The sequence below is a fragment of the Lepisosteus platostomus genome, chromosome 8 (genome assembly GCF_059453375.1).
Source record: "Lepisosteus platostomus isolate fLepPlt1 chromosome 8, fLepPlt1.hap1, whole genome shotgun sequence".
NCBI classification, from domain to species: Eukaryota; Metazoa; Chordata; class Actinopteri; order Semionotiformes; family Lepisosteidae; genus Lepisosteus; species Lepisosteus platostomus.
The window spans coordinates 4,226,365-4,250,734 of NC_142618.1; the positions used below are offsets into that span (position 1 = coordinate 4,226,365).

General features: G+C 38.2%; 1 protein-coding gene across 9 annotated transcripts in view; it reads right to left on the reverse strand.

Moving 5' to 3' along the window:
- LOC148655534 (receptor-type tyrosine-protein phosphatase mu) overlaps positions 1-24,370 on the reverse strand; it is a 240,857-nt gene that overhangs the window by 122,378 nt on the left and 94,109 nt on the right. For all 9 annotated transcript variants that reach the window (XM_088642104.1, XM_088642103.1, XM_088642105.1 and 6 more), the window contains exons 4-7: positions 23,659-23,737; positions 15,367-15,482; positions 13,720-13,894; positions 7,489-7,782 (exon numbers count right to left, since the gene is read on the reverse strand). In XM_088642104.1, coding sequence (XP_088498230.1) covers positions 7,489-7,782; positions 13,720-13,894; positions 15,367-15,482; positions 23,659-23,737 — 664 coding nt within the window. The remainder of the gene's footprint in view (positions 1-7,488; positions 7,783-13,719; positions 13,895-15,366; positions 15,483-23,658; positions 23,738-24,370) is intronic.

Consider the following 24,370-nt stretch of genomic DNA (forward strand, 5'->3'; position numbering starts at 1 on the left):
GTAAAATGTGTCCTTAATTTTGCAATGACATATTTAAACATTTGTTTTTTAAGAAAAAATGACCCCTGTTCAAAAGTTGTTTTATACCATTATAGAAGCCATGCAATGTACATTTTAACTATAGTTTCTACTTTACTCCATGTCCAGAACAGGATTTCTGTTTTGGGTTAATTTTCAGCAGCCCACCTTCAGGAGCATTGCTAAGCAAAGATGATTTTCACTGAAATACCATGTACATCATGTGTATTTTAAAGTCTGTAAGTTTAAAAAAAATGTTTTGACTGCAGCACCATTAGGCATTCTATCAGAGGAAAAAAACACAGAAACCTTTTACTTCTTATTTCACAAGTGTTGAATAATGCAATAAATCCTAGATATCAACAATTCAGCCTTTCATAGGGAAAAAAAACATTTTAGGAAAGTAAATGATATAAACCCAATTTGCTCAGAGCAAGAACTGTTTACGGCATATTTTTGCTTAACTGTAAGTTTCATACCAGTGCACACAAAGCCTGTAATAAGTAAATAGGGCAGTCAGCACTTGGCAGTCTTTGTTTTAAGCACGTTCAGCAGTAACACAGACATACAAAAATGAAAAAAAAAAAAAACCAGCAAATCGTAGATATTACTGATGACAGTGCAACTGCCAAGAGGTGTGATGAGAATAAAAAAAACAGTGACTTGTTCTGGAGGATTTTCCATAAGCAGACACGCAGAACTAAACCTCATGGCAGAGCCTCTTCTTAATGAACTAGAATTGAATCTGGACCATTCAGTGATGAAAGGGAAGCGAAAATACAGAACTTGTAAATGCACATGCTTTGCTTTCATTACTATTCTCTGTAGTTCAATGCACTGAGTTGTGTTCCCTGGACTCCGGTCATGCCAGGTCCTGTAACTCTAAAAGCAGTTTCTAACAAGACAGATTACTCCATTCACTCAGTTACTGTATATTGAATTCTAATATTGCTTTATCTGAAACAAATAATGACACAAAATATTATTTTGGCAGCTATTCTGTCGAGTCTGTGTGGAGACTATAACTTCATTTTGTTGTTCTTTAAGATTAAAAGCAGCGGGCAAAAAAAAAAAGCATAGGTTTTCAAATTGAAACCTGCAGACTTCATTTGTTCCGAGAGGTTTCCTACTCGCTAACCTTGGACACACGACACCAGCATAACAGGATGCGACTCAGTGCTTTGATGAAGACTGTTAATGCCTCTCTAGTTCTGTGTGACCAGTTTAAATTTGTGTAAAGAACAATCTGAGACATGAAATGAATAATTGATCTGTCACGGAGCCGTAATAAAACACATTTGAAATGAATAAATGATTTTCATAGATTTAGAAAAGCCCTGCTCCCAAACTTCTTATCTCTAGATCTGTCAGTGTAAAATACTGCCATGGCTAGAACTTGGAGAATATATTTAAAAAAATGGTTAGAGCAGGATATTCATATTGGTTTTCAAATGTTTATCTATACTTTCTTTTACAGTTGTTATTGTGATTATTTCACTAATTTTAATATAATATAATTTTAAGACAAGACAGCACAGCAGTAAGGAAGTCGATTCATGACTAGAGCTACATTTTGTCAAAATATATCAAGACACATTGTTAATTAAAATATTTTAAAAAGTCAAAAATTTAAGTATTTCTGGCGTGGTACTCGGAAAGACATAATGCACATCGTTATGCCACAAGAATGATGGTATCAATTCTAAACACTTTCCTAATTATCATATCCCTTAATTCTTATGTTAAAGGTACATCACTGTTTGAATGCTATTTATTGTTAAATTGGTTTTATTGTAAATTTGACCAAATTAAATAATTATATATACTGTATACTGCATTATTCAACCTGCTTATGAGGTTTGCCAATTCAAAGTACCTGCCATCTGCACTGCATGATGTGACAAACAAGGTCTCACCTATCCTTCCAGCATAATTCTTTACTCTATCCTATTTTCTGTCTGCGAAAAAAGCCAGATTCTATTCAGTGCCGAAAATGCACTTTATCAATGCCTCACGCTTCATAGTGAGATTTTCATTGAATCAGTTTAGCTATGCATTAGTGTTGTCAAAAAAAACGTAATGATCATTAGTGACAAATTCTTGCTATTTAGAATAAAGCACATCAAGGATTTCTGTTCATAATTCAAGGTAACAATGTCATAAATCGGCAATCTTAAAGCATGCCAAGCTTTCTCCCCCTCTCTGAAAGCATTCTGATTTATAAAGCTTCGGTATAACCTTGGTGACAAGGTGTTTCAAAGGCGCTGACAAACACAGGATGGCCTTGGGATGATAGGACAGTTGCAGGTGTGATGGATTTGGAGATATTAATTCTGCATAGAAATAACATGAGAGTTGTGCCCTCTGAGCCACTGTTTATTAGTCAGAGGTAGCAGTACTGGAGTTGCCACAGCCAAGAGAACAATCATTCATTCCTCCCAGCCTTCAATTCCTATAGTACATTCACAGTGCTTGACAAACTACAAACCTATAGACACAGATCATTTACAGGAGCAAGAATTTGTTAAGACAGCCATGGAAGCAGGGTCTAAGCATTACTTGTTAACATTTTGGTAATTATTTCAGGCTAAACAGTACATCCTTAATGTTTCTATTTTAATTGTTAAGCTACCAACTATTGTAGTAAAAATGGAAGCTATTTCACATGTACTGACACACTGGAGAGTACAGATTTATGGAGAAGAAGGAACTCTGTCATTCATTATTGTCTTACACATTTTAAGATTTATTCCATCAGTAAAATTCGAATAAGTGGTTTATACAGCCCAACAAAGAGCTAAGAGAAGCTCACAACTAAATACCAAATGCACTCAACATAGCCTGCCAGTGACAGCACTTTGTATTTCACTGGGCATCATGGGAAGGCTCACAACCACAATGTACTATGAATATCACTTTAAAGTAAAGCAAAATTATTCAGACAGATGTTTTGTTTCAATGAACTGCACTCAAGTGCACCCATCCCTGCACTTTTGTCTTCCCCATTTGTAATGTTAAAGGGGGTAAGACTGAAGAACAACAAAGTGTGGTACAATCAATGCCCAATATCTGTGTACCTAAAAAAGCCAAATAACTAGAAAATAAAGCTGCACTTAGACTAAATGTGATTACAGCTCTTATTTTGCTCGCAATAACCAAGTACCTATTATAATAACATGTAGCATGAGTCTAAAAACCTAACAAAGGCACATTCTGTAACTGCAGAATAACCTCCTGATCAAAGCTAAAACAGAAAAATAATATTAGTTTTTAAGATACGGCGCATAGGCAGGGCATATGAAGAACGAGAGACAACATGCCTGTCTTCTTAAAGGCACACCATGGAGAGGTGTGTGGACAACGAAGGCCAAGCAGCACAAGAAAAAGAGCTGTTATGCAAGTTCCAGCATTCTGAGTAACAAGAATGTGCTTAGAATGGAGAACAACATTCTTAGTATGAGAGCAAGGCAGACCCAGATACACAAACTCTGACTAGCTCAACCCCACCTGCTGCGCTGCCAAACTGACATTCCTCCAGCTGCAGAAAGAGAGCATGAGAGTAAAATGACTTCCTTTGTTTTTCTTATACCCTTGACGTGTTAAGGCTACATTATCAAATATTCCAAAGACTGGTGAAGGACATCTTTTTTGGATGACTAAAAAGCAAGTCTTCCAATCAGGTATCCACCATATCATATGGACAGACAGTATGGTTAAATACTCCCATGGCGTTCCCAACAGAGTTCCCACGGCGTTTCTCGAAAAGAGTAGGGGTGTAACCCCGCCATCCTGGCCAAAATTCCCAATGGCCCTTACTGATCATGGCCTCCTAATAATCCCCATCTATGAACTGGCCTCCTCATTCTGCTCTCCTCCCCACTGAGAGCTGGTGTGTGGTGAGCGTTCTGGCGCACTATGGCTGCCGTCGCATCATCCAGGTGGGGCTACACACTGGTGGTGGTGTAGGGGGTCCCCATTACCTGTAAAGCTCTTTGAGTGAAGTGTCCAGAAAAGCGCTATATAAGTGTCAGCTATTATTATGATTATTATTATTATTATGATTATTATTATGATTATTATTATCAGCATGTTGTATTTCATGTATGTACCAGAAAGGGGGTAGCTGCAAAGGAACAAGTAATAGGTTTATTCCATGCTGTTCCATACCATGCTGAAATGAAAGAAAACACAATGTTTCGGCTGTGGAGCCTTCTTCAGGTGTAAGAAAGATAGGGCAGTCAGCAAAGATAATATAGCCTGGGAAAACACAAGCCAGGAGAGAGGAGGAGGCAGGAGCAGGGGCGAGGCAGAGTGGCCAATCAAGTGGTGCGAGGTCGAGAGAGGTGAGGAGAGGTGTGAAACGAAACCTACAAATGAATAGAGAGAAATAGAAGCAAACAAGTCTGTCGTTGAGAGAAGGGGGAAGGTGTGAACCAAGTTTCAGGATAATTTCAGTTTCTGATGTCTTTCTGCTATTGGAATTAAGAAACCCTACTTTGAGAACGCAGACGGAGAGAGATCAGTGTGATCATGGCCGTCAGAGGTGAAATGAGAAACTATGGGCTTGGAGACATCTTTAATCTTCGTTATTTGTTAGTCAAAACAGTATCAGAAAACAGTGCTTAACAGTCTTACTGATACTTTTCTTATGACTTTCTCACTTCACTGCCTGATTTTAAGTCTGCCTTATTGCATTTCCACTACTCACAAGGTGCTACCCGTGAGACTGCCATCTTCCTTTCATCAAAACAGCAATGAAACATTGCATCTCGAAAGCAGGAGCATTCTCATCTAAAATCAGTAAAAAAACAGAAATGTATACAAACAGAAAGCACCAAAACAACTCTGGAGTTCTGCTGCCATAGAAACTATCCCAGGTGGAACGTGCTGCAGTTTTAAAAATGGAAACCAAGTATACCAGGGAGGCCAGTGAAATCAAATCCATTTTTTAATGAAAAGTTTTTCCTTTCCATTCTCTTTAACTTAGAATTCAGGTTCTTTTCTTTTACATTTCTTACCTTCACAACTATCTTTTTTACTCCTCTTGTTTTATGGGCACTATAATTTTTTCTACATTTCTGTTCCAAATCAGTGGCCTATAGAGCCCAAGAGAATGCTTTGAAAATAAATACGTAACCTCACGTCATCAGAAAATTAGGGCAATAAGACAAGCTTCGATCTGCAGCTGTATTAGAACTCGATGCAATGTCTACACTGATGTCTGCTACAAAAATGTATTTATACCCTTTACTACTCATACAGTAAGTAACACATGGAAGTAGTGCTAAACACTACCTTTAACAGCTATTTCTTCTATCTTTGAGCTAATTTAGGTGCTGAAATGATATTTCCATGATAGACACTAAAGACCATTAAATGAAAAACTTTTAACATGGGCAGTGATCCAGAAAAAAACTTCCAGGGGTACAAATAGTATAAGTATTTACTATTTACATTTTATGTATTTACTATTTACGGATCTATAAGTATCTTTAAAAGCAGAGCATGAGGAAACCGAATTTACAAAGTGTTAAAGATGAAACTTAATATAGTGCTGAAAAATGTTTAATTTTTAGCATGTTAACATTATTTTTTTTCTACAACGTACAGTACACCATTACTGAATTCCTGACATTTTCAAAATTCTGCATTCCAAGGATACTGTAGGTTTTCTGCAATCCAAAGTTCAGAAGAACGTGAAGGACTGGAATAGTGATGGATGTTAACAGATCTCGCACCAGGACGGAAACAGTAGAAGTGTGACTCATGCTGCAAGTCTCAGTATATTACACATCCATCAACATGAGCGATTTCCATTCGGTTTTGCCTGTGAAATATTATCAGTGAATTCCGGAATCCAAAATTCAGCTCCCAAAATTGAAATATCTTTAAGCTAGTAAGGGATACCTTGGTCATTTTTGTTCGAAAAAAAACACTGGCCCAACCATCTATACCGAAATCCACACACGTCACACCATGCTTAGAAAAAAATGGAGCAATGCAGAATAAAACTAAGGGAAAAGAATAAACCACACACTTAAAATGAAAATTTCAATAAAACATTACATTTACCGTTATCCAAGCAATGTCGGTTTAATATCTTGTAAATTAACAATAATCTACAAGGTTATATTATGGTCTAAGAATAATATAATATCTGGTGTGCTAAAAATAGTATAATATTTTTCATGTTTTGTATGGTACTTAAAAGGAGACATTTCAACCTTCAGATTATGGAAATACAAGCAGGAATTAATGTAAGATGTGACAGACAAGATAATAGAAACTGAAAAGGACTTCATTAAATCCAGTTCAAAATTGCATTCTTGTCAGTGGAAACAGCAGCTTCCTGGTTATTGGTTGCATACCTCCATGTAACATGCTAATGACTAGCTAGAAGGGTTATAGGATGCAGATAAACTAATGGCAAAGCAATTAGGTTGTGTAGGAGTAAAATGCTGTTATCCTCAATGGCATTCCTTAGAACTAATAACGGCAGTCATTTAAAAGAAGAGTCATTGCACCTGTTTAATTACTGTGATAATTGTATGCTGTTTGTCTGTAGCCCAGGGGTCTAGCAAGCCTTCTTCCAAGAGAAAGCAGCCACACTAGACATTTAATAATCCTAATGGTTCTCAGAGCTATTAAAAAGATGCATTTTCCCCCAACAAATGTTTCCTTTACGTCATGTTAGGTGGTGCCTCATTTTCTAGTAAGTGAGCACTAATGAATTTTATGCAATAAAAATCTAACAGTAATGAATTAATGTGATGTTAGAGTACCTCCAAATTAAAGATTATGCTCTTCACATTTCTAAAAAAGAACCTGGATCTGCCACCAAATGACAAATGAGAATGAATGTTTTTTCAACTGTTGAGGTTTGAAAATTGAATTCAGGAATCTTAATTATGTAGATGCTATAATAAATGCTTGTTTTTTCAAGGGTATAGCAGTCCTATTTACAGTACTTCATAAGCCATAAATTAACTGATTATATGTATCGCTACTCAGAAAACCTATTGTTCCCACAGTTATGTACAGCATATTGAAGGCCACTGTCTGATACTGTAATTAGAAAAAAGTGTGGTGAAGTCAAAAGAGCTAATGTTCTTGTTTGCAATGTCAAATTAATTAAAATCAAATCAAATTACTCACGGATCACAATGTGCCAACAAATATCCTTCTGAAGCAGAGGACTTCTATAAGGATGAGATGCAACCAGGTGATCACAAGCACCACTGCCACGCAGGATCCCACATTATCCACACTTTTCCAAAACCCAGGAATGAAGAATGCACCCGTGACACTTCTTCACCCTGTTACTGGCCCAGGAGTAAGCTTACACTAATATTTATAACCCATCAGATACAAGCGTCTGCCACACAGAAGGCTGCAGGTCGCCTACTGCATTGACACCCATTGATTGCTGAACTGCTGGTGTTTAAGATGCTGCTGACGACTTGAGCTTACCTGCACACTTTGTCCGGGCTCGGAGCGGAGGGCCAGGAGCTCCAGTGCCGCCATCCAAGGGCCTTGTGAGCAGAACGCTGATCTCGTACTCTGTGTCGGGATCCAGGTGGCCTATTTTGTGAGTGGTCTTGTCCACGGGCTGCACGTCGATGAGGCTGCCCGACACGGTGCGATACTCCACCTCCCGCTCGATGATGGGCCCGTCGCCATTGATGGAGTTGGCATTAAGCTGGATCCACAGGTACGTTGCACCGACCGCCGTGAGCTGTGGTGGGGCGATGGGGACCGGAGGTTCTGAAATGCCCACAAAAGCAGGAACTTTGCGTTATTCGTGATTAACCAGTGATTTTTTTTTACTTGGAACTACACAATTAAGGTTCCAAAAGCAGAGGAGGTGACACCACAGCACGTCATCCACAGCTTTGGAATCCTATCCCCAAGGATACCAGAGAGCACATTCAAATCCAGACTCTTCCAGACTTCTTTGGAAAGGCCTTTATTTAATTTGTGTCCGTTTCTGCTCCTGGCAACATCCACTGCATTTCTGATGCATTGTGTTTATTTGTAGTGAACTATCGCACAATCTTTCCGATTCCCCCCCCCCCCCACCCCCGCCTACTGGAGCTCAGCAGCTGTGCGCCTGGTCAGTACCTGGAAAGAAGACCTCCTGGGAAAAACTAAGGTTGCTGCTGGAAGAGTTGTGAGTGGGGCCAGCAGGGGGCGCTCACCCTGCAGTCTGTTTGGGTCCTAATGCCCCAGTATAGTGACGGGGACACCATAAGATCAAAAGGCACCATCCTTCGGATGAGACATAAAACCGAGGTCCTGACTCTTGGGGGTCATTAAAAATCCCAGGGTGTTTCTTGAGAAGAGTAGGGGTGTCACCCCGGTTTCCTGGCCAAATTTCCCATTGGCCTTTTCCAATCATGGCCTCCTTATAATTCCTATCTCTAAACTGGCTTCATCCCTCTGTTCTCCTCCCCACTGAGAGCTGGTGTGCTGGTAGTGTACTGGCACACTATGGCTGCCATCGCATCATCCAGGTGGGGCTGCACACTGGTGGTGGTGGAGGGGATCCCCATTACCTGTAAAGCGCTTTGAGTGGAGTGACCAGAAAAGCACTTTATATGTGAAAGCAATTATTATTAATAATAATAATAATAATATCTGTGCTTATTTTGTTATTTTGTTTGTTAAATGTTTTTTTACCTTTCTTTTTTGGGAAGCTACTACATAAAATGAAGTTTTTTATTATAATAACAATAGGAACAGTATAGGCAGCTTGTTCCACACTCCCACAATCCTTTGTATCGAGAAGCGCCTGTCTTTTTTGGTTTTACATGCACATCCGCGTAGTCACCACTTCATAATTTTGAAAATAAAAAGCGTACATTTTAAAATTAAATTTTCGAAATTTAAGGTCCTGCAAAAGTGGTTTGGATTTTTCTCCCCCAGTTATAACGTACGTAATAACAGCAAGGGGTGGGTGCCACATAGGAGGTTTCGTGTACAATTTTCCGGCTATGCCATTATTTATTAGCTCTATACTTTGTATGCAAGTCACTGCTGCGAGGTACCAGTCTGAAATGAAAACCGAGAGGGTAATGAAGAGTTACAGAGGTTACAAGTTAAACTAATTAATTCAGGCTTACAACAATTTCAAAATGACTTTAATGTATTATTTTTTCACCCCCAAGGCCTTGCTCCATTTCTCCTGTGACCCATTTATAGAATATTAACAGCAAGCTATTTGTCTGCCAAAAAATATGTACGGTTATGATCCATCAATGATATAAGGTTAAAAATAATCACCACAGGAGTGGCGAAGAAGTACAGTTGCTTATTTTTATACACATCTGATATCAATTGTTTAAGTATTTTTCCCACTTAGTTCTTAGCCGTTTTGTAACAAGTGGAAAGTGTTTTTGTCACATCACACCTTACGATTTTCTCATTCTGTCTAACGATGTGAATTGACACTCCTTCCTTTTTTCTATAGGTATGTCTCAGCTGTCATCCCCAACTGTACATCATCAATTACTACCAATTACAGAGCAATGGTTGTTGCACTTGGGAACAATGAAACAAACTGCAATACGAGGGCGTTCAAGATCCTGCGTAATGTGAATGCAAGTATGAGAAAAGAATTGATATAGAATTGATATATACTTAAGTCCCAGATCCCTTTTCATTCCTTTAACTTGAATTATTTGAATTAATCGAGAAGGGTCCCACTTGAGCCACACATCAAGGTAATGCGTGTCGGCCAATATGGACAAACAGCCCCACCAGGACAGAAGATCAGCTCGAAAACTGAGCAAGTGCCTCAACAACTGAATTGGGGGGAGGACTTAGGGAGGCCAGATTGTTCAAGCCCAGAGGGGAATTTAGCCAGGACAATGAGGTTAACACCTCTGCTACGGAGTCCTTAATGTCCAGAGTATTCAGACGCTGGATTTAATGCCTCATCCGAAGGATGGCACCTCCTCACCCGACTGCAGCACTGATGTGGAAATGTTGATCCAAGGGGAAGATGGCCAACTACTGCTTCACCAACCCCACTTACAGCAGCAGCAAGGTTTTCCTTGAACACCTCCCACCCCAGTACTGACCGGGTCCAGCCTCACTCGACTTCTGGGCGCCAACGAGATCAATCCAGAATGAGGTAACACTGCTGGCAGTGTGGAAGATGTAACTCCTTATATTAATTGTTAAAAGTGCAGTGGGATCACTTTTTCCTACTTTGAGCTTTTGTACTGTTCTTTCATCTCAAGCATTAAGAATCCATTTGTTTTGCTCATTTTAAGACTATGTGTTTAGGACTCAAAATTAGATTTGATAAGCCTACATCATAAAAAAGCTAGAATAAATATAATAATAAAATTAATACACTTTTAAAAAAAACCTAAATTGCAAAATGAACACTAATACTTTCATTTACATTTTTACATAGGAGAGAGTCCTCTATTTGTGAAAAGGTTCCTAAATATCACTACCTCTTAGCAAGGACCTAAAATCTAGGTCATTTCTTACACAGATGGTTGGCCTTCTTTTGCCCTTATTTACAAGCCAACAAACTCCTGTATAATCCCGGCTTCCAAGTGCAAAACCAAACCTCACCTCCTATGAACTAGTTAAGTCTTTTGGCCGGCATAATCCACCAACTTAGCAGACAAACCCTTTCTGTTAGTCTGTTATACGAATCTTTCCGAAACTTCATAGCGAGAACAATGCAGGTATCTGCCTTGAGACAACATTTTTATTCAGTTTGTACTCGGGGCATAAGGCTGCTGCTACAAACAGGAACAAAAAGACAGTAACAGGTCCATCTGCTATGACTCATCCCTTGTCCACAATTAACAGCAGATAAAGTGACATATCATTCTCAAGTTTGCAGACTTAAGAGAGGGCTTGCAAAGTTTTATTAGATGGTTTGATAAGTGTCTAGCTCTGTTCAGTCCCAGATCATCATTGTCACTACTTCATCAGAAAAAGTATTGGATCATTCAATAGCTTCTGAAAGGAACTGATCAATACTGTGCGTTCAAGTGAAGGCACAATTTATTGGAGTAACAAAGTCTGCATATTTCATGTAACATGTTTCTTTGGTGAACAGAAATATTGAACAGCTGATATTAGTATATTAATTGTGTAATTTCTATATTTAAAAATATGCAGAAGCTTAATTGTTTTCTGCGTTTGTTTGGGGAAATATAAAGATAAATGATTTACTGAATATCACCATCATCATTGTAGTACATTTAAACAAACTGTAAATAACATGTAATTCATTCTCATAATTTTCTGTACCTCTTTCTAGAACTCCTAGAGGATGGAGACAGCTTTTCCGCTGGTCCAGAGGCTTGTGTGAGGTGCACACATGCAGAAAGAGGGCAAGGGGCATACCCCAGACCCGGGGTCTCTGCACAGCTGCGGAGCACCGTGCTGTGGCAGCAGTCTGTGTGACTGCCTGGTGGAGGACAGCTGCAAGGGGGCGTGCTGCTGCACCTGGCAGCCTGACCCACAAGTGGTCACTCGAAGCATGTTGGTATGTAGAGAAGCAGACAGATTCCACTGGCTGTGTATCAGATTCTCCCAGCCTGCACACAGTAGAACTATGATGTTCTTACACACCATGTGGTTTGATAGCAAAATCCATTAAGATAAATATTAAATTTGAGGACACTTTTTACATGACAAAACCATTTTGTAATGCTACCTGTTCTGTAATCAACCATGCTAAAGTATTTAATTAAAATAAATAAAAATAGTGAATATATCAGTCCTGATGTATAAAAATAGTTGCATACAAAGTAGTTTCCATTTTAAGGTGGGAGAGGATTTGAGTTTTATTTGAGCTATTGCCCAATAGTCCACTCACGGTTAAGTCAATTGGATTACTTGCGTCTCTTTGGAGGATGGTGGTGAATAATTTTTTAACCTTAATATTAAATTGGATAACATTTTGTAATGGAATTTTTTTGTACTGTGGAACAAACCGTTTCTTGGGGCCTATTTTATCTAACTGGTGCTCGTTAAATGTCAATTTAAGTACAGTAAAAATATACCACTGCTGCAACAACCCAATAATCTGAAAATGGAAACAGTTTGCAAATCACTTTCTCATACTGAAAGAAAGCCTGTTTACCAACAAAAAATAACTGCCCTTTACAACAGGCTTATATGATTTCTAACATAGAACCCTTATATTTCTGAAACTTCTAAACATTTTACATTTCTAACATTTGCTCCCTTGACTAACGAGATGTGTATTAAAGAAAATGACCTCATGTGAACAGCTATCTAGAACTCATTTATTAAATTAATAAGAACATTAAGTGGTTGAAAAATGTTGGCTTCATTTCAAGCATCAAGCTAAAGATACATTATATAACAAGTAGCACTGCTTATGTTTTTTTGTTGTTTTCTGTTGATTTAACTTTTAGCTCCCTCCTGCAAATGCATTAAAGCCCCACCCCTCATCACACCAGCACAGAACACAACGGGACTTGAGGAAAGTGAAGATTCAGAGAGACATTTAACATTAAGAAAGACATTAAACACATTGGGGACTGAAATCTTCTAAGGTGCTTTAGCCTAGGCTTTCTGAGTTTCCTTATATGCTCATGGTGCAGAGAAAATCGGTGTGTACTGTATCATCTAAAGCATATGATACATATAAGTATCATAATTTAGCATATCATGTTTAAAACACAATTACACAAAAAAGTTGAGCGTCTCAAAAGTTCTCAAAACAAGTTTTCAAACATTCATTACTACGGATGACATTTAAAGGGTTAAAATGTATCTATAAAATGTTTAATATTTTTATTGCTTCTGCTTTTTGCATCTTAATGACTTACTGCCTGAATAAATAGACCTCTTTGGTATAAAAGCAATAAAAAGCACCTTGTGTGAATGATTTATATGTGCATTACTTTCAACAAAAGGTTGAGGTCACATTTCTTAACCCGAAGGCACACATGAAACCTGCAGCACAGGCCATTGGGATTATCATAATTATTCCAACACACCATAAAAAGTAAATGGGATTATAACCTTGGACTACTCCATCAGGCATGACACACAGTGCAAAATTGTTAGTGGCTGGCTAGAGAAGTAAAGTGTAATTAGACACTTCAAAAGTACTATAAAGCACACAGAGAAAACTGCTCAAATTAAGTTTTGGCACCAAACTTTAATCTTTAATAAAAAGGATGGGAAGTGAAGATAAACTAATGAGGATGTATAAAATGAATTTTGTGTTTGTATCCTCCTGTTTTTTTCTTTGCAAACCACCACATTCCAAAAGCTGTTTAAAGTTTGGCAGATAAATTCAAAAGTGCTGTGTGGTGCCTCTTATCAATTATTAATTTAAAATACTGTCATATTAAAAGTGTGTTCTGGTGTTGATTAGACAAAACAAAAATGAGAACCACTATCTGCTGTGGATCAAAATATGTAGTATGAGAGTCCTTCAGTGCATTTCTTGTTTTACCTTGTTTCAGTTTGAAGATTACAAAAGAAGAAACTCAGATATCAGTACCAGATCTGATTGTAAAAAGCACTCTGGTATATTTTTACAGGATTTTCTCCGAGTCTCCCATTTCATGTATTACTATTGAACATTACTGCAGACACATTATTCTGACACAGAAGACAGCGTGTTCTTTCCCAAGTGTTAAGTTATCACTTACTCTCATGAAAGTTATCTGAAGAAGTTGTACTTACGTTTTACCGTCAGTTCACCATAACTAGACACTCCAACTCCCTTGTCTGAATGGACGATGCAGCGATACTTTCCCGAGTCTTGCTTGGTTGTGTTAACCACATTAAATGTAGCTACAAACCGCCGCTGGTTCACTGGTTTAGCCTCATTCATTGGGGCTTCCCGGCCACCGATTCCCTGTACAGAACATAACATATCCAGATACGCAATATTTAGTAATAGGCAATAGCATAATAACTAAGGATAGTTTCATAAGCATCTAGAATGTGCTTATAAAAAGGATGTAAGGAAGATTAAAATACAACATGTTTTATTCTCAACCCCGTTTTCTTTGCCTGAAAGTTGCAAGACGATTACAGCTTCTTAAGGAATGTACCATATTTCTTAGCCTCTTCCAGTCATCACAGGAACACAGACAGACGTGTGGACTAAGACAAGAAGCACATGAATTTGCAAAGCTAAACCAAGTAAGAGTCGCAACAGAGCATACATCTTTGCATAGAAACAAAATCCTGTTGAGATCCCATTCAATGATATTCCCAGCGAATATCATAAAATCGCAGCAAAACATCTGTTTGTAAAACCCTTGTTTTTTTTATACAAGACTTTACAAATCAATAGGATTATCAATACATTCTCCTTTGCAGTCTACTGTTTTATCACTACTTGTACAACATAAAATAACAGGTGGAATATTACTGAGACAAAAATCTAAAAAAATATATTTAGATTTTATGTATACATTGTATCATGCTTTTTAAAGGACTAGTTTGGAATGTAAAGGCAGATGATGCTCAGAATGCCAATTACTGCTCAAATGCTATTTTCCCCCTTTGTCTTCCAGTATATAACCTGGATTGCTCACAGCTGTGATATGAGAGAAAGAAGGCAGATGGGAAACATTTGTTAATTATAAATATTTCTTCATTACTTTCATCAAGGGATTTAAGTTAATGTTTGTATTTTGTCTCCAGCACTAATGAGGACATGTTTGCAAAAATGACAAACAATCCCACCAGTGACCTTTTCAGCCATATGCTTGTGCTGATCGGTTCTGATAATTTGCTTATTAGTTGAAGCTTGGCCTCAGTCAGCCAGTTTTACCTTTAGTTTTTTTTAAACAACACTCCAATTAAGTGAGACAAAGCGTGATTGCAGTATGTACAGTATGTACAGCAAAAGAGCATTAATTACCAAACCATGCTTGGACTATTGAATTCAAGTCAATATTATATGGCGATGTCAACAAAGATGATTGTAAATTGCTCCAATGCTGCCCAGTCAAAATCCAACACATTACACTCAGACGTACACAATACTTATTATTGGATGTTGCAATGATTGAATAATTATTTTAATTGCTTAAGACTTGTTCTGGCAAACTCAAATACTGTATGTACTCAAGTCATCAATTTAATCAATTTCCTTTCCGGATCAATAAAGTCTTATCTATCTATCTAAGTGTGGGGGAAAAAAGAAGAAATCAATACACATATGGTAAAACTAGCTCCTTTTACTCATTTCAGACATATGGAATGCCCAACAATAAGCAAAGCATTTCCATCAAAATCAATGATAAGGAATATAAGTCTTTTTTCAACAGTAACAAACTTGCATTTTGAATACATATACAGTAGGAATGATGGTACCTGTAACCACAGGTGGTAGCTGTCGTTGGGCTGTCCATTTGCGGTGCACTGAAATGTAGCTGTTTGTCCAGCGTTGACCTCCACACCCTTTATGTGCAAGAAGTGAGGGGTATTCACTGGAAGAGAGAGTTGTCAAAGTATGAGAAAGAAAATTAAACATGACTTCTAAAACCATTCATTTCATCTTGATTGCTCAAATGAGTAATGTTTGTAAGAATTACTGTAGAACAGTGAACCAAAGTTCAAAAAAAGCCTAAAAATCAAAAGTATTATTTTCTGATTCACGATGACGCCATGAGATCTTTCGAACTAATGGAAAAGTGACAGCCCGTGCTGAATATACTGTATAACCTTTTAAGAAAACAGCAAGACTTTAAACAGTTTATTAGATACAACAATAAGAAATACATTTTAAGAATGAGAAGCTAGTCAAACATTGGTTATCTGATTACTGTATATTAGTTTTTTCTCCATTAACAATGTCATTTTGTACCATTATTTTTAATGTGATCTAAAAATAATGGTCCAAAAAACTTGCTCCGAGATGCTGTGGATCTTCCTTAATTTTACTATAAAGCTAAACCACTTTGCAGCTTACCTCACTTAATCTGCTCGTGAATGGAGTATTGTACAAGGCCGCTTACACAGCTCGTGATTTCAGACATCTTTCAGGACTTAAAATGTCAGCAACTCATACAGGCTTCATGTGGAGCTACAGACTGTACTAGAATCAACTTCGTATCTAGTGAGGAGTTAAGATTCCTGTAATAGTTTCGTTCCTTTCAAATCTGGTTGGGCCTACAGATTGCTTTTAGCTGTGTCTTCCATCTAGAAACCGCCTCCAACAGTATGAAACCTGGACCAAATATTTATAAATCTAATCCCTAAAATCTTAATGTTTGTATCCCCCCCCATTTTCAGCTTCTCCAAAAAATGTACGTAAGTGGATATTTTCAATAATCAAAGAGATCTCTTATTACTGTAAACCATTCAAGGTGGCATTTTAATTAATAACAACAAAATACCAAAGTATTGGAAACGCACACGGCATGGCTCCTGACAGCACTCGTGTACGGCCGATATGAAGTGTGTCAGCAGTCAAGTGTACTTAAAACAAACTGGACAAGTCTCTTAGCACAAAGAGCCACTACTGTCTGGGCTAGGAGAAAGAGAGGAGCACAGCTCATACTGTACATGACATGCCATCAAGATGCACTACTGCAAGCCCAGCAATGAGCTGTGTTCAGCTCCTAATCCAGTTCCTGGGAATCTTAGCCGAGCCATTTTTTTCTAGAAATTCTTTGAAAAGTTTTAAAAAATTCAAGAATTTGCTTTAAGCCAGTTGTTTTTATATCACATGGCAGAACAATATTCTTGGGAATCTCCTCTTCTTTCAGGTGAGTGCCTGGCTGTTTGGTTTTGTTCTAGAAATCCTTTGAAACGTTCAGAAATCCTTGACATTTTTTTTTTCTGTGGCGCGAGGGACACACTTCTGATGTGCAGAGCCCACCAGGGTGATGCAGAGCGGTCACTCTGTGTCAGCAGCCTCACTGCACAGCAGAGGTCGAGAGGGGAGAAATTCTTCCAGCTGAATAAAGGTCGAACTCAAGGCAGGCCCAACGGAGAAAGGCCAGACTGCAATTTAGGCAAGACACAAAGGTAAAGAACCGCCTCATGGGATCCTTCATAATCAAGAACTCCAGACCTGTGATTACCATCTCAGGGACAGCACCAGTTATGTCCCCCCAGTGGACCTGCTGGGGTGTTCTGGGAAATTCCAGTCCGAACGGATGTGTGCCACCTTATTTTAATTATTTACAGTGTATTTGATTTTGTGTTTCGTGTTGAATTACTGAATGGCACAGTGTAGGGTGAGGAAATGTACAGTGTTTCCAAATTCATTAAGAGGTAATCCTCAGTTATTTACTTTGTCATGCTGCGCATTTGGTTTTTAATTGCTCTAATAAGAGAGTTTTTAAATCTTTTATTAATTATTATTTCATTTCTGTCCCCGTACACACATGGGAGAAGCTTCTTCCTCTCCCTCTTGGACCTCTAGCGACAACATTCCCCGTCTTGATTAAAACACACCTGTTATTCATTAAAGGACAACAGACTGAATCTCCTATCCCTCCTTCCTCACTCACAGACACCACTAGGGCAAGTAAGGCCTTCTACTAATATTGAACATCCATGTTCATTAAAGAACATTAAGAACAGTAAATGAGCAATGCTGGAAAGCATCTTCATCAAAGACAATGGGACTGATCTCTCACTATACCAGTATAGCAACACTCCTTTAAAGAGCGGCTTCAGTTAAACCTAAAACAGCGATACAAATGCTTTCCACACATGTACAGGTATGTGCTTTACAGACATACTGTACCCTGACCCCTCTGTGCAGAGAGCAGTGCTGCACTGTTGTAATGGTTTAACTGATGGGCAGTAGAATGCACTAGATGTTAGTGCTCCATATTCTGCATTGGAGCCTTATGGGCTGAAATCCTGGGGGGGGCCATGTTGCTGCACCCTTGAGCAAGGCAGTGCGCTCAAATGGCTCCAGAAAATGTCCTGCTGTATAATTGTGGATACTCCAGAGCAACATTTTAACTTTTATTCTCAATAGACTTCCCTGGTAACAATAAATGAAAAAAGTTAAAGGATTACAGAGGTTGGATAACAATCCTGCCTCTGCCAAACCTACTATCTCTTTAGAGGACACATCTTCTTTCCGATGCGCTGAATGTCAAATCATCATGTCAAACTATCCAGTGCATTCACAGTTATCTTAAATAGTTTTCTCAAATCTAAATTCTTCATGGAGCGCTTTGCGGCATGATGTGCCTTTGAAAAAGAAGTTCTATAACATTCAGATTTTAGCAGATGCCGATCTCTGTGTAGTCCATTTTGAAAAAGCACAAAGTATTGTTGCTGGATAAGGATCATTACATATAGTTAAATACATACAGATTCATAAATCAGCAGAAGCAATGAAAACCAGCAGGCGCAGTATGGAGCTACTGTATATATGACATCCCTGATGGATGGGTTTTCACTGTCACAGAAACATTTAACTTCTACCTTGTAATTAATTTTAAAAGAAATTAAACTCACTAACATTTTTATCTCACAATTTTTAAGCTGTATGAAACTTCTTTGAATTTTACTTTCTGTTGGCAACAGTCATGATAAATACAGTGCACTGGAGGATCTCAAAGCCCTTATAAGAGGGAGTGACCCATGAGTCCTGAACTCCTTAGGGTGCTCAGATGCATTAGTCAGCATAATGAGATTATCACGAAGGAGAAGGAATGAACAGAGTGAAAATTAGGAAGGTAGGGCAGGTTGAACCGCACAGAGGAAATGTAAACAAAATGCTCTAAAAGTGGCAAGTGATGTAGATACAAATCTACAAATAACTCTAAGTACAGTAAATAAAGATTTCACATATATAAATAATTTGCTCCTCTGGCATTTACTAATAGTGCGTTAAGTAAAAAAACGAATACGATATATTACTAATAATATAATACTACACGATCGATATTGCAGGTTTTCAACACAAAGTTTAATACAGCAATACAGAACAGACAAGCATCTAGGTTACTGTATAAGAGAAAACAGAATGTCTGCTTTGGGCAGAAGTCAAAGCTAATCAAATTATGGAAAGTGATTCCAACTTGTGATCTTAATTAACTGACATATTGCATTGTAAAATCAGGCCACCAAGATGTCGATCTTGTTACAAGCTAAAGCACACCAACAGAGCTGCTCCCTCAGCAACCATTTTAAAGGAGTATTTAGGAATCTATTCCTTAGTCATAATCTTACATTTAATACATTCTGAACATGATGAGTCTTTTTGTCTTATTGTCGCAAGAAATTCACTGGGGCATCTTTCTTTCTAGCAGGTGCATGTTGACAGGACATAGGTCATTATGCTGATTAACTTTTGACATCGTCTGGGTGGATCAACAAGGGGTTTGAGTATGAAAATCCTGGGCTAGTAGCGTGTGTGGAGGAATCGCGGAGTTTAGCGCTGCAACAGACGGTTTGTGCCAGAATGCAGATGCCACCTTGTAGGTGTCTATCACCCAGAGCTCGGAAAACCATGAGAAATGTTAATGAGTATGAGTCCAGGATGGTGCTGCACACCTCACAGGCCTCAAGCCTGAGGCAGTTCCAGGAGTGACGTCTCCCCCTCAGCAAGCTAGACAGTGTAGCCGGACTACACCAAGTAAACACTAGATTGTTTCATCTAATTGCAAATGACCATTGCTATGACTTAAATTTCCTTTATGCGAATGACATACACATTCTGTTGATCATATTCTTTCCACCTCCTTATATAAGCATTTACTTTTCTCATAATAATGAATGACTGGTCTTTTGAATATTCAGGTCCATCACAAAATAAACTTGCTTCTATAGTTGTTTCCCCATTTATTGTACTTTTTACAAATATTTATGGTGCAGTGAATACTTTCTCCATACCTAGCCTGGAGAACAAGGTGAGTGTCTTGCCCTCACCCAGCCTTTAGCTGAGGGTACTGCTAGAAACAGACCATGACAGAGATCATTTAGAATTCCTAATCCATCCCAGACACACAAGTCATCACAGGAGGAATTTTACAGAAAGGAAAGTCTACAGAAACAACCAAACAAGTTTCATGTACATTTTGCTTCTCACTGAAGAGCCAGCTTCTTGCTTTTCATGATTAAATGGTCTCTATAACCATGGTATTGTTGTGAACGGCTTTGAAGGCCTTAGATGCGACGAAAAAGCGCTGTGTAAACTGAAACTTTTTGTTGATAAATATGTAACAAATAAAAATTTCCCCTGAAGAGAACCAATGCATCTTCAAAAGTACAAGACAAAGGGGGCAAACAAGAATATTGTTTAAATTGGTACGCTGCCAGCTATCAAGCAGACATTCTGGCTACAGTCAGACCAGGAACAATAAAACTCGTTAGTCTGCAAATTACTGTGGCCAGGCAGGAACATCTGTCAGCCCCTCCACTGCATGTTACTGTGCAGAGTCTGGCTTATGTCTAAATCGAGTGCTATGAATTAATGAACAAGGAGGAATGCAGAAACTTTTATTTGACACAACTTGGTTCGCCTTTCCGAAATCCATCTTCTGTACATGTACTGAGCCTTTTATTTACCGTTGGAAGAAATCTACAAACTGACTCAGCAGTTTTACATTTCACCGTTAGTCTGCTAAATGCATTGCGAAAGCTAAGAAATACAGTTGCCTATTTAGACATGACCACCACAGTCTGAACATTTACCGCCACATTGTTACACTACTGAAAATAAAAAGAAACACTGACTCTGTATGTGCTCCAGATTGTAGAGCTTTCCTTTTTATAGGATATCATTAGAATTACCGACATGACATTAAGAGATTGGGTTATTCCCTTTAACACATTTAAACAAAATATTATAATAATAAAAAATGTTGACATCAATTGCAGCTTGCCATCACTGTTAAGAAAACAGTAGTTACAATTATATTCACGCTTTGGCTAAGTTTTAAAGTTTTAAGGGAATAAAGGGAAACTAGCTCAAAAGTTCTGAAACAAATTATGAGTTGCATTATCCCACTCGCCCCCAATCTTATACTTGATTGGTAACTCTCATCTTTGAATTCACCTTTAATTTTCAGGTGATAAATACTCTTACAATGGTATTGACAAGAGCATCTATTTTAGGCCTGTGCAGAATTAGGGTTACAAGACCCATTAAATGTTCACTGCAGTTATACTTCTATTCACACTTCAAATGACCAAATTAAGAGTGTCTATCCACGAGAACGGGTTCTGTTAAAGCTTTTCATGTCACCTTTAAGAACCTGATTTTATCCCTAACTGTCCTAAAGAACGTAATCTTATCAAATTGGGAAAACGGCAAAACAGCATCACATGATCAGTTTCTTTACTTATCAACACAACACATTTTCCCCTCAAAAGACTTACTGCATCTCCAGCTAATAAACTCAGTGAATATTTTATACTCACCTTCACTGGAAGAGTGTTGACTGCCTGGCTTCCTACACTCTGACCAAAACTGCAGTTCTTAAATACTTGAGTACATGGAAAATGGGGTACAAATTTCCCCCTGTGCCCCTCTCAGTCACGAATCAATGGCTAACATAACTTACAGATCTCTCCCTTACATATTACACAACTGCTGCTACAACACTGCTTGAACCCATACAGCAGAAGTAATAAAGTACAGTATAATAATAAAATAAAAGGTTATGCAGCTGAAAGCCTAGCTGGGTGGTGAGACATGTTGCGTGAGGGGGACATGACAACAGCACAGAGCCATCAGCTGGTTTTGAAAGGTTTCAGTGGGCAGGACTGTGTAAGAGCCAGGGTATTCCCCACAGCTGGGAAGAGAGGTGATCTAATGGGAACCGTGTACAAGCAATTTCTATGGGTACAGCTGGCAACTGGTGAGGAAAACCACCTAATATTCCTGTTACAACAGTTCTGGTACGTGAATTACAATGCTTCAATGCTGCTGGCAAAGCCAAGAGGAAAACCTACTTCTCATGTAAAACTGGGGGAGAATTTTCTCTTCTTTGCAGGGCATTGACACAGAGCACAAGGCCAAAGCTACACCAGAGTGGCTCAGGAGAATGGAATTGAGTGGCCCAGACAAATCCCTGACATGAATCCTATCCAGAATCTATGGAAAGGCATGAAAAATGTCGTCTTTAAGTGATCCCCATGAGAGAGGTTGAGCAAATCTGCCAAGAAGAACTGGCAAAAATTGTACCAAGCCAGTGTACGACAGTGTTAGAAACTCACCTCAAAATAATATAATTACTGTTCATTTTGGCTGTAAGTTCTGTGCTTTCACCAAATATGTGTCCAGGGGTCTGAATACTTATGCAATCAACATATTTCAGTCTTTCTCTACAGTTTATGCTCACATTTATTGCAACCTATACTACCCTTAGAAGTCTTTTGTTGGAGGATTCAGGTTCTAAATATTACATTTAAAAAATGTATATGCACAATTTTGCTATTTCACAAAATGAAACATCATAGGAAAAGACTGAATACTTTTGCAAAGCACTGCATATACAAACTATTCAAGACATTGTACACTATCTTTGAAAAAAATATTCTAGGCTTTTCCCTTAGTTTGCTCAATGGTTCATCAGGTAATGAAGCACATAGTAGCATGAGGCCATCTCTTTGATTCAATTAATTTTCACTTAAACAATTGTTCATAGAAAACATTTTACAGTATATAAATTGACATTTAGCATCTCATAAAGAATACATCTAACCATGTCTCAGGAAGTAGGATTTGACTCAGGGAGAGTCAAAGCATAACAGTGAAAACTGAAGATTTCCAAGAGATTGAAAAATGGAGATATTTGCTTTTTATTGTTTTGAATGGAGATTTTCATTAGGAGATATTTGCAGATGTCAAGGACAATATCGTTCTTAGTGCAGAAGATGACTAATGCCATAGGCATCTATTGGGATTTGAAGGAATAATAATATTCCTTTATTCTCCATTATCACCATGCAAAGCAACTGACAGAAATGACAATTTCCTTTTTGTTTTACATACAAATTTTGAAACCTATTTTCACAGCTGGGTTTGCTCAAGCTGCCTGGGTAAGGTTCCCTGCTCTAGGGCACAGTACTAGTACATTTTATTAATTTGTCCGATGCTTTGATCCTAAGTGACAAACATTTGCAAGTATGTATATATTTGAAATACATCCGAGTCTTTTAAGACAACATAATACATATTATAAAGCAAGCAAGTAAATGTGCTGATACACAAGAATTCTCCAGTACCTATTGATTGGCTGCTATGATTTGTGTATCCAAGACAGGATTTCAAAGAAATGCATGTACAGCACCTGGACGAAGTTGAAATATTTGGTTAATGTTGGGCAACTTAGGTTTTAACCATCTCTTAATTAAAAGAAGGTCATAAAATGACCAGACAAGCAAGTAATTGCACACATTCTAAACATAATTTGAATTGAAAAACACTGGCAAGGAAAATTACCTAAATGAAACTGGAAACATCTGTTTCTGTCTTGGCCAGACCTTGCAATGTATTTTAATGAGCTTTATACAAAGCTCTTTTCATCATTTGGGAACTGCCTCTCTCAAAATCACAAGAGAATACTTTTTCTGAGTTGCCGTCTACTGTATTAGAAAGTAGTGATTGCTGTTAAAGGGCATCATGAAACAGAGAAGCAAGTCTTCTTTATGAACCTATCTTTCTTGGAGAGGTGATGGACTTACTGCATTGATGTCCCTGAAGCTGCACATCTCTGATGGCCAAGAGTCCATGTTGTCCTGAGGTCACTGCTTCAAACACGATCTGGAAAATGAGAAGTCCCATAAGTCCCTCATGGTGATTAGAGACACAGGTGGAGTTCATTAAAGTGTTATTTTAGTGTACACTGAAAGAAATTCTGAATGTTGCCATTCCTTTCACACATTTGAAGTAAATCTAAGAAATGGATTGAAGATTAATTATGAGTGACTCATTTATTCTACAAAAGGCTGTGTAACAAAGGAAGATGCTGCCAAAATCAAATATCTACTTGAGTTGGTCTTGTAACAGAGCGAAGCGTAATTATGGCAGTACAGGACAAGATGCAAAACACAAATCATTCCGCTTACACTGCGTAGAGTAGAGGTTTATTGCCATATGTACCTGTACACTGGAACGCTTATTCACGCTGATCTCTCGGGACATACACAGTACAACACCACCACACAATGAGAAGAATACATTCCAAAAATAATTAAAAACAAGAAAAATAAATGTTATGGACAATAAATGTGTAGTAGTGAGAAAACAAAAAACAGGTAGACCATGCAAAAAGTGCGTAGTGCAGATGTGTATTGAGTCCCTGCAGTTAGCTGTAGAGGATGTGCACTGCAGTGGGATAGAAGCTGTTCTTGAGTCTAGTGGTCCAGCTTTAACAGTGCGGTACCACTTGCCAGA